At 44.2% G+C, this 10605-nt stretch overlaps 2 protein-coding genes across 2 annotated transcripts; one reads left to right on the top strand and one right to left on the bottom strand.

Moving 5' to 3' along the window:
* The first annotated feature begins 2737 nt into the window (after positions 1-2737).
* Positions 2738-6713, top strand: LOC108618809 (uncharacterized). Its single transcript, XM_018014972.2, has 7 exons — positions 2738-4095; positions 4156-4394; positions 4467-4690; positions 4748-5522; positions 5579-5772; positions 5843-6305; positions 6371-6713. The coding sequence occupies exons 1-7, from the start codon at positions 3033-3035 to the stop codon at positions 6629-6631; spliced, it is 3219 nt and encodes a 1072-aa protein (XP_017870461.2). The 5' UTR covers positions 2738-3032; the 3' UTR covers positions 6632-6713.
* Positions 6714-8268: 1555 nt separating this feature from the next.
* On the bottom strand, positions 8269-10198 carry Seipin (lipid droplet biogenesis associated protein seipin). The gene is made up of 3 exons (XM_018014994.2): positions 9665-10198; positions 9118-9605; positions 8269-9041 (listed from the first exon to the last, which is right to left on the bottom strand). Exons 1-3 carry the CDS (start codon positions 9946-9948, stop codon positions 8671-8673), a joined length of 1143 nt encoding a protein of 380 aa, XP_017870483.1. The 5' UTR covers positions 9949-10198; the 3' UTR covers positions 8269-8670.
* Between the last annotated feature and the right edge of the window lie 407 nt (positions 10199-10605).

Below are 10605 nucleotides of genomic sequence, written 5' to 3'. Positions count from 1 at the left end.
GCGTTTTTTACAAATTGGGGGCGAAGGGGGCGTGGTATCCAAAATCTGTAAATTACAAAATCTTTGTATCCATTAACTTTATATACAACGCAAATTTGAAGTCTCCAGGTCTAAAAGTGTTCAAAATAAGCTGAAAAAACATTGTCGATTTTTCGATTATTCTCGATAAAAAAGTTATCGGATGAGTTATCGAAAAAATAAAGCAAACTTGTACTGCCTATGGTATACACGAGTATGCTTGCCAAATTTCAGCTCTCTAGCTCTTATATCTTCTGAGATCCTTTTGCTCATACGGACGGACGGACGGACGGACGGACGGACGGACGGACGGACGGACGGACGGACGGACAGACGGACAGGGCTATATCGACTCAGCTCGTCGTCCTGATCAAGAATATATATACTTTATGGGGTCTGCGATGATTCCTTCTGCCTGTTACATACTTTTCACAAAACCATTATACCCTGATTTCCCATTTTCAATGGGTTCAGGGTATAATAATAAAGCAAAATGCAAATGCATAAATGAATATATATAAATAAATAAGTGCAGCTAGTGGATACCCTGTACACAGGCAGACAGCAAGTTGTTTGTTTTATGAGATAAATTTGTCACAATTAAAAGTTTATATCTATGCTGCATATTTTATTTTATAATTTCTCATCATTAATGAAAAATCTTATCATTATTCTGAATTTCGTATCATTAATTTCCACCAGCTTTGGCGCCTTTCTACCCAACTAAAGCAGCTCCCTCTGCCCACTGCCCTCTGCCCTCTGCTAAGCAGATTCCAGTCGAAGTAGCGATGCGAGCAAGCGGAAACACAATGAGGACTCAAAGAACGTTAGACTCAACGGTAAACTCGCATTTCAGCTGCAGCAGCCTGCACCGCCTCAACAGCGAGCATAGCAACCTGGTTGCCAGGTAAAACTGAAGGCAAATATTCGTCCGACTGCAGCTAAGCGCAGATTGCCAGTGGAAGCAACAAATGCATTCCTGCTGAATGTTGGCCAAGCATGGGCAGAAGTCGAGCTGGAAGTCAAAAGCAGCTTTTGGGGCAGCTTCGGCATGCCACACACTGTGACGAGCTCCGATATGAAATCTCTGGCAAAAGCACAAATTTTTGATGTAATCAGCAAAGGGCAGCTCCAGCGAATAGCTGACTATTTATTGCCTGCTGCAAAATGGTCTAGCGAGAGCTATGGGACATGGCAGAAGGAGCCTAAAGTAGACCCGCTCTAAAGCAGAGCCTAGGGGGTACGATGAGAGAGCTCTCATTATCTTCATGAAATGGGGAAAAAGAACCAAATTCAGCTGCATTTACGGCAAAAGGGCAATGCATAACTGAGAAATGTGAGTACTCGCAAGAGAACGATTTCATTTCACAGAAACTAATTTCATAGTGGGGTCTATTAAAGACAAATGCTTGAATTGCACCATACATATGTATATTGCTGGGGAAAATGATGACAATGCAATGCCAAGCTAAATCACATAGAAGATTTATCCGGAATAACAACTGGTTCCTAGAAGCCCGACAACTCAAGAAAGGAACATTTTCATATATGCAGCAAATTTAGTCAAACAAATCTCTCAGAGTGAAGAGCTGACTGCAAGTGCATAAAGCACAGCGTGAAGCCCTAGCTGCCTAGGAATATAAAAACTGATTAGCCCTAATAGAAAAGTCATAGCATCAATTCTATAATTAACGTGATAATGATGGTAAAAAGAGAAATGGTCACTCTTCGTTAAATTATTGTTATTCATATGATCATTGGCATCATCATTAGCCATCATTTCCACTTGTATTATTATAATAAGCATTATTATTTCTCTCATTATCAACATATATCATCAATGCTATCATCATGAAGGCAGCTTTATCAGCTGAGCTTTTGTAATTAAATTGAATTATTTTTGGTAACATTAATTTCAAAATTTTCATCATCATTTTCATTCACTTATAATTAATAATAAAAATAGTCTAATTGTTGCTTACACTATTTCTATAAGCATTATAATATATCACAATTATTTATCTTCATCATCTCTCTTTGTATTATGATTATTAATTGCATATATGTATATCTATGAATATATCAGTCATCATTGTTGTCGCCTTTGTTCTCATCATCATAATCAGCTATAGATAATGATCATCATCGTCAGTATCACTTTAGCTATAATTTACTATACTTACTATATATTTATTTATTTTTATTATTTTTTTATTTTTATTAATTTTTTTATTTTTATTTTTAATTATTTTTTTGTTCTTTTTACTATTATTATTTTATTTTTATTTTATTATTATTTTTTTTAATACATATTTTAATTCTATTTATCATTACATGATTTTTATTTTATTATTATTATTTTAAAAATTTTAATTATCGTAATATTCATTGTTCTCTCTATTCATCATTATTATAATTGAATTTTCTTTACCTTAATTTATCATTTTTTTGATTTCCCATCCAGGGTATGTGCGATGCGACTCTTGCAGTTGTTCGAAATTAAATTTGCACTTTTCTATTTTTTATGAGCTCGCGGCCGATAGGGTCTATTTAGAAGTGAGTAAAAAATTATTCGAGTATTTGCAGCAATGCGAATACACTTTGTTTTTGTAGCTGGCAATTTTTTCAGGTTATTCAGTTTAGTTTTTTTTTTTTTTTTTTTTTTTTGCTGCTGCTTGTTGCTGCTTTCTGGCATTTATTAATAGCATCGAGGCCCAGAGCTAGTGCTGCCACTCGTCCGACTCTGGGCTGAAAGCATGCTCCTCACTGCATATGCATATGCATCAAAATTATTTTCATCTGGGCGCATATTCGATGGGCACAATTAGTCTGTGCGAAAAGGTTGTGTAAACTATTTGAAAGCCATAGGAAACTGCAACTGCAATTGAAGAAACCAGAAGGAAATACGAAACGAAAACGAATCTCGATCTCGGCAGGATTATCAAATCATCCATATAATTTATGCATATGTATATGTATATATTTCTGAGTAATCTATATTAATCATCATCAAGATGGTGCGCGGCCAGAATCAGGTCTTTTGGCTGGCAGTGCTGCTCATCAGCATCTTGTTGCCGCTGGGCACCCAAGAGATGAGCCGTGACCTGTGCAAGGGCTCGGATGATGCGGCTGCCTGTGCCCAGGCGAGCGAGGCGCTGGGCACGGGTCGTAGGGCGACGCCGAGGCGGGCCAAGTTCAAATTCCATAAGATACAGCGAATGGATGATGATGATGAGAATGAGGATGAGGATGATGATGGTGATGACGATGACGATGACGATGACGATGCTGCTGGGAATGCTGATGACGATGATGAAGATAATGAGAATGATGATAACGATGATGATAATGATAATGATAATGATAATGATAATGATAATGAGAACGAGAACGACAATGAGAATGACGATGATGATGAAGATGAAGCTGCAGATAATGACAATGACAATGACAATGATGATGAAGCTGATAAGAATGATGATAAGGGGCAGTCTAGGCGTGGCAAAAGGCAGCGCAAAAGAGCGGACAGATCATCCATTGAGAGCAAGGCCGATGACAATGATAATGATGCACCATCGCTGCTCACTCGCCTCTGGGACAGATTCATGAGCGACAACGAAGAGCAGCCCAAAGAGAAGGGGAAGGCGAAAGAGGAATCGCAGTATCCGAACATGCTCAGCTGGCTGCACTGGCTGACGGACTCGAGCGGCGATGCTGCCGCCGATGAGCCACAAAGGGGGAAGAAGGAGAGAAGGAAGGCCGAGAAGAGCGACATCGACTGGTTCACCTATTTGAAGCGTTGGCCCTTCAACAGCATCTTCCCGGAGCCGCCGCGCAGCGAGACGCGCCAGCGTGAGCGCAGCCGCAGCGCCCCGGATGCCCGAGGCGAGCTGTCGCACCAGCAGCAACAGCAGCAGGGGCAGCAATCGAAGAGCCAAGAGGAGTACCTGGAGCTGCTCATCCACTCGCTGCCCGCCTTCATAGGCAACGTGTCGCAGGCGCGAAGCGGCGAGTGCCATCAGCAGCTGGAGCTGCTGCATCACCAGCTGCGCGCCCACAAGCTCTGGACACTGCAGAGTAAGTGCATCGCTCTCTCTCTCTCACCACTCCCTTATTCGCCCTCTCACTCTTTCGCAGTGCTGGATGCCACGGGCAAAATAGGCGCCGGACTGCTGCGAGGCAACATCAATCAGTTTGGAGACTTCGATCAATGCACCAGAGTGTCCACCGCCGTGAAGAGCTCGTCGAGGCAGCCGATCCGCGTGCACGGCAAATACTGCCTGGCCCAGATCGAGATGCGTTCGACGGCGAGCAGCCTGAAGGAGGCGCTGCATCTGCTGCACGGACGCGGCCTGTGGCATGGCCATTTGAAGAACGTACGTAGCTATAGCATATCTCTCGAGTTTCCATTGGAGTCATTGACATTTGCTCTGGCCCTTCCCCCGCAGCCGAAGCACTTTGCGCCGCGCTACAACATCGCCAACTGGGGCATCTGCCTGCCGCACGGCTGCTCCGCCCACGTGGTGCAGGGCATCATCGAGGCCAGCTTGCGTCCCTATAACGACACGGGCATCGAGTTCCACATCGATGCGAGGGACGAGCACTGCAGCACGCGGCAGCGCAAGAGCTTCGCCAAGCTGATGGCCAAGGACAGTTACCTGGCAACGGGCATGTGAGTAGGCCGGAATTTCCACTAAGCACACACTTCAGATCACATTACTTCATATAGATTAGGCATTGGCGCCCTCGGCTGCACCTGCCTGCTGGCGCTCATCTGGGAGCACTGGGATTGGATTAGCGCCAAGCTGCGGCTGCACAGCGGCAATGGCACAGTAGAGGACAAGGCAGAGGCCGGGGCGGAGGCGAACCGAGTGGAGGAAGTGGAGTCAGAGCAGGCGGAGGAGACAGAGGAGAAGCCAACAGAGGAGCAGGAGACGGAGACAGAGACAGAACAAACGCAGCCGGAGCAACTGACCCCGGCACTTCATGTGAGACTCTTGAGCGCCTTCTCGCCTCGGCTCACGTTCGAGAAGCTGGCGTCGCTCGACCATCCGGACGTGGAGTTTCCCCTCATTCATCTGCTCCGGCTGCTGGCCGTGCTGCTGATCTACGTGAACCTGAAGTTCATGATGGCCGGCCACTTGCCCATCACGAATCGGGATGCCTTCGTGGAGGCCGTCAATGGCTACTGGAGCCTGGCCTATCGCATTCCCTTGCTCCATGGCGACCTGCTGCTGCTGCTCAGCGGCTTCCTGGTCGCCTATCAGCTCTCCCACGAGATGGAGCAGACGTGCCGGCTCAGCTTCCTGCGCAATGTCAGCGCCAAGGCGTGCCGCTATGTGCCCAGCATTTTGGCCGTGCTGGGCTTCCAGGCGTGGGTGCTGCCGCACCTGGGCAGCGGCCCGCTCTGGAGCCTGCTCGTCGGCGAGAATGCGCGCCTCTGCGAGCAGAGCCTGTGGCGCAATGCGCTCAGCCTGCAGAACACGGGCGATGTGGAGGAAATGGTAATGGAACCTCATGCGGACTTGGTCCTATGGTGCTCTAATCCCTTCACTTGCAGTGCTCGCCCATCACGATCCAAATGTCGCTGGAGGTGCAGCTCTATCTGCTGGGCGCTCTGGTCGTCTGGCTGTACTTCACGGATCCGGAGGCGGGCTTCTTTCTCTGCGGTGCCTTCCATGCCGTGTCCGTGGCCGCGCGCTACGCCCGCACCCAGCGGGACTATTTGGCTCCCTCGCTCTTCCATGGCATTGGGTAAGTCGTGAATGAAGACGTAAATCCTAGAGAGAATTGTAATCATCTCATCTCTGTCGTCTGCCGGCAGCATTAGCAAGTTCTATCGCACGGGAAATCTCATATACGGCTCGCCGGTGGCACGTGCCACGGCCTATCTGCTGGGCATCGGCGCCGGGCTGCTGTTCCGCAGCGAGTCCGGTTCGTTTGGCATCGGAACACGCTACAGGCGCGTCGGCTGGACCCTGGCCATGCTGGGCATTGGCTGGTGTTTCTGGGCCGCTGCGGCGGGCATGCGCAGCAAATACGTCTACAGATCGACGGAGGCGGCTGCCTATTTGGCTTGGAGTCCGCTCATCCTCGGCCTGGGCGTATGCTGGGCCCTGCTGATGGCGCCGCTGGACAGGAGCATGCTGGAACGCCATCCAAACATTGCGCGCCCCGTGCTCATCCTCTCCAGAATCCAAATTCCACTGCAGCTGGCCACCTATACGGTGGTGCTGTGGAACACGGCCAGCGTGAAGGAGCCGCAGCAATTTCAAGTCTCCGATCTGGTGAGTGAATACTCTACCATATATAATACATAGATTTACATATATACATATGTATATCGTTGCAGCTGAGCCTTCCGGAGCTGCTCTGCATTGTGTGCTTCGCTCTGGCCGTCGCCTTCCTCATTGACTTTCCTGCCCAGCAAATTGGCTATTTGCTCCTGGACATCATCTTTAGCGATGTGCTGCTGTCTAACAGTAAAGACAATGCTGCCGCAGTGGATTCGGCTGAGCCGGCCGAAGCGGACAAACCCGATTCGCCGGAGCCTATCGAATCGATATGGTCCTCGGAATCGGAGCCCGAAGAGGAAAAGTCCAACGACAAATAATGCTGCAATTAGGCTAATCTAATCTATATCTATATACTTATCTACTTATATATATTTAAATATATATATAGTTTTTTTTTTTCATATAAACGTTTGTCATTTATCAATAGTCTGACTGAGCCAAACACCATCAATATGAAATCCTAATCAATTATTAAAATTACTCTTCTCTGAGTCTTACTCTAAACCACATTAAATGGTGTATTCAATTCGCTCAAGTCTTCATTATGATGTTCTTGATGCTTAATGATCATTACTTTATTAAAAGCTTATCGATGCTCTATAGATTATGGCAATCGAAAGCTGCTCTAATTCATGTTGAAATCTGGGTGAGTTTATCCAAAATTAAATATGGAGCAGCCCGATTTCTATACTCCAATATACAATATATATATAATGAGTCTATACCATTCTCTATACTATATATAAACTCGATACTTTTTTATAAAGAGGAAAGATTAAAGTGTTTATTTGTTTGGACGAATTAAAAACAAAAACATGTAATAATATATGTATATCGCAATATGTACATATATATTTATTTACACTTTTTTTAATAATCATTATCATTGACAAAAATTGCTTAAAGTATATTTTAAAAAATAATAAAATAACATAAAAAGCAAACTTTGCTTTAGGTACATTAAAAAAAAAAAACACACACACAAAAATAAATAATGTTAACGAAATATTTTGAGTTCGCTTTAATTCTTAGCAAGCATTAGTTGCAAAAGTAAATTCTTAAAGAAAAAAATATAAAATTATTAAAATTTCAATCGTTTTTATTTGTTAATTTTTTAATTTTTTTTTTTTTTTTTTTTTTTTTCAATGCACAATGTATCATTTTATAATCATTGTCATTTACTTCTAAAAGGTCTGAAAGTTTCTTAAACACACAAAATTATACAGTAGTCGTATTATAATAAAAAAAAAATTAAATAAAACAAAACATAACCACAACAACAAGTCTCAACTTTCTAAAAATAATATCCCAATGAAACTATATAAACAACTTCGCAGTGGAGTCTCTTTATCTTACTTAAATTCGTCTTGCAACTCGGAGAGCAAACGCGCCTCTAGCTCGTGTGAGAGCATCGAGTATCGGACGATCGCAGCGCACAATGCGAGTGCTTCTCAAGTCCACAAACGTGAGTCCAATTGGGAGCCTCTTTAGCGACTGCATCGAGCTCTGAGCGTTCCTATAGACCTGAGAGTTAGTCAGATGTGAGTGAATCAAGTTTCAACTGACAGCAACAGATCGGCTTTTATTTGGGGTCTAAGCGAACGAACCCAATTATATGTGCTGCATACCAGAGTGCTAATATAATATAAAATAAAATGAATGAAACTTATATATAGTACTCTGACAATAGTTTACCATATAGTTTACTATTTTTCAAAATTTTCAAGGCCAAATAGCTAGCTAAAATTGCTTCCGTATTTGGTAGAATATTGCATATTCACATACCATATTCCATCTGTTGCACGATTATGATATATATTTATATAGTGTCTGCTACACAGATAGTTAACAATATATTGAAATCAAAGTTTAAGCATGTAAAATTTCAATTTGACACAGCCATACAGACAGACTTTGCTATATCCATAAATATGTAAAATCCACTTCAAGCAAATATAGTTTATATTTATATTTCAGAGATATTATCTATAGATAGTCTATGCACATAATATATCTCATTTAAATACATGTTTCAAGCAGTAAGCAATTGTTCAGTTCATTTATAATTAAAAGCTTTTATGGCGTATATATGTATTTATATACATATTGGAATTTCTATATATCAGACTTTGCGTATAGCTAGACCCTACACTGATATGCATTATTTTCAAAATAAGCATTGCGCGTTTCATATACATATGGACATCATTCAGAGTCATAAGTCCTAACTTTGCATTAGAGTAGAGGAAATACTTCAGCAATAACAAATTTGGAGCTGCGGGAAAACTATGTTTATCGAACGTAAACCTATTTAGTCTTTGGCAAGCTGCCATGCTCGGCCCTTTGGGTTGGCACTTTATGCCTTTTTCTCCGTCTGCTTCTCCGTCTGCTGCTCTGTCTGCTTCTCCTTCTGCTTCTCCACTTTGCGCTGTCGCACCGTCTGGACATCGGCACTCTCTGCCGCCTTATCGCTGGACTTGTCCAGCTGTTGGTCGTCGCCGTGGCCGCCCAGTTCGGCAATTTCGTACTTCTCGTCCATGAAGCTGAGCTCGTCGTCGTCGCGCAAGCTGCTCGAGCTGGAGAGGATCACACTGCTGGTCTTCTTCTGCAGTTGATTGGTGAGGCGGGCATATCGGATTTGCAAATTGTGCAGCCATGTGGCATCCGACCAGTGATACCAGCTGAGCAGAAAGACGACCAATATAAAGAATAGATTGGCGCTAATGGCTGGAAGTGGTCGAGGAGTGTATATGCCAATTGAGCCATTTCGCAATGAAGATTAACCAAGTGAAGTTCAACTTACCCACTATTGCGGACAGAATTGGCCAGTTGAACATGATGTACCGTAGACCAGTAAAATCCGCCTCAATGTGCAGCGTCACCGTATAGAATTGTATTTTCTGCGATTGTATCTCCACATAGACGTCTGTGATGGGATGCTGGCGCTCCTCCAAGTAGCGCGAGAAGATCTCAACCGGCACCTTCTGGAACTCCTCCTTCCAGCCGAGCACATAGAGCGGACTCAGCGCCCATGTGGATATCAGCCGGATCAGTGGCGAGCGATAGCGCATCATGGCCGATCGACACGAATGGCCGCGCAGCATTGAATCGTAGTCGCGCATCTCGGCGCAGACCATGAACATGCCCAGCTCCAGATTCTGCGGCGATTCCGGCATATCAATGTTGACAATGACCTTGTACGCTTGACCCACCATCAGCAGTTGTTGCTTCTTGGTCAGCGAGACGTGGGCGTGGGGGAAGGTGCACGGTGTGCTCGTCTCCAGGCAGGTTCTACGGAATATGATTTACTCGTTTAAACGAGAGGGGGAGGCAGAGAGAGCGATACCCACTTGAACTGCATGTGGACGGGCCGCGTATGCGAGATGGGCGGCATGTAGACATAGTAGAAGGCGGCATAGAAGAAGACGGCCAACCAGATGATCAACACAACGGCGAAGGCGATGAGGCCCAGGCGCAGCACCAGCTCCCGTATGGTGTCCACCTTCTCGTCGGCCTTGCTGCGAAAGCGATCGTACACATTGAGCGTGAGATTGCGAGCGGGCTGTACGAGGAAGCGACGGCCCAGGCCAAGCGGATCAATGCAAAATATGATGAAGCGCAGCACAAAATTCATAGCGGCGATCTTTGCTCTGGACTGCGTATGTTATCGAACTACTACGGCTATTAAATAGCGTAGCACATATGACAAAATCTAATTATTGGCTTGCTTATCGGCGATAATGGCTACTCTCGGGATTTGCATGGTACGCGGTTCAAACTTTGAACGGCAGCAGCAGCGGCGGCAGCGGCGACCATTATCAGTTGTTAACAACTTGCAATCGACTAAAGCAGCTGCCAGGCTGGGCGCTGAATCATTCACGTGCATATATCTACAGAAGAAATACTGGGTTTGCAGTTGAACTAGTTCCGAAGTGAGCTAAGCTTGGCCCACTAAAACAAGCACATATATGAAAAAGATCAATCGCATAATAAATAAATGTAAATGTTTAGTACATCAATCAAAAATATTATAGCTTTCATTTACAAAATAAATCTTTAAAGTCAACAAATATTGTGAACACAGTTCACATCTTGTTTTGACTATCGAGCGCAGTCGAAGGGGAACTGTTACTGAACTAGTTCTAAAGTGAACTAAGCTATTGCGATTAATTTAATTAATTAAATAACAAGTTACTCTTTAGTTTAGTAGCTAAATAAAATTATAGTTTCAATTTATACAAAAACTCATACAGCTAAATCCGCTTTTAATTCCGTTAACTATCGCGCGCCA

This window comes from Drosophila arizonae, chromosome X (assembly GCF_054131065.1).
Source record: "Drosophila arizonae isolate 15081-1271.41 chromosome X, UAZ_ARI_1.0, whole genome shotgun sequence".
In the NCBI taxonomy this organism is placed as follows: Eukaryota; Metazoa; Arthropoda; class Insecta; order Diptera; family Drosophilidae; genus Drosophila; species Drosophila arizonae.
The sequence above is the reverse complement of the archived record's forward strand: the minus strand, read 5'-3'. Positions and strand labels throughout refer to the sequence as shown.

What these genes read in the sequence shown, in the direction of transcription:
- LOC108618809 (XM_018014972.2), top strand. Translation starts at nt 3,033, where the DNA reads ATGGTGCGCGGCCAGAATCAGGTCTTTTGGCTGGCAGTGCTGCTCATC. An exon ending in CGGGCGATGTGGAGGAAATG is followed by an intron (nt 5,523 to 5,578) that starts GTAATGGAACCT and finishes CTTCACTTGCAG; the next exon opens with TGCTCGCCCATCACGATCCA. An exon ending in AATTTCAAGTCTCCGATCTG is followed by an intron (nt 6,306 to 6,370) that starts GTGAGTGAATAC and finishes ATATCGTTGCAG; the next exon opens with CTGAGCCTTCCGGAGCTGCT.
- Seipin (XM_018014994.2), bottom strand. Translation starts at nt 9,948, where the DNA reads ATGAATTTTGTGCTGCGCTTCATCATATTTTGCATTGATCCGCTTGGC. An exon ending in CCCGTCCACATGCAGTTCAA is followed by an intron (nt 9,606 to 9,664) that starts GTGGGTATCGCT and finishes CATATTCCGTAG; the next exon opens with AACCTGCCTGGAGACGAGCA. An exon ending in AATTCTGTCCGCAATAGTGG is followed by an intron (nt 9,042 to 9,117) that starts GTAAGTTGAACT and finishes GACCACTTCCAG; the next exon opens with CCATTAGCGCCAATCTATTC.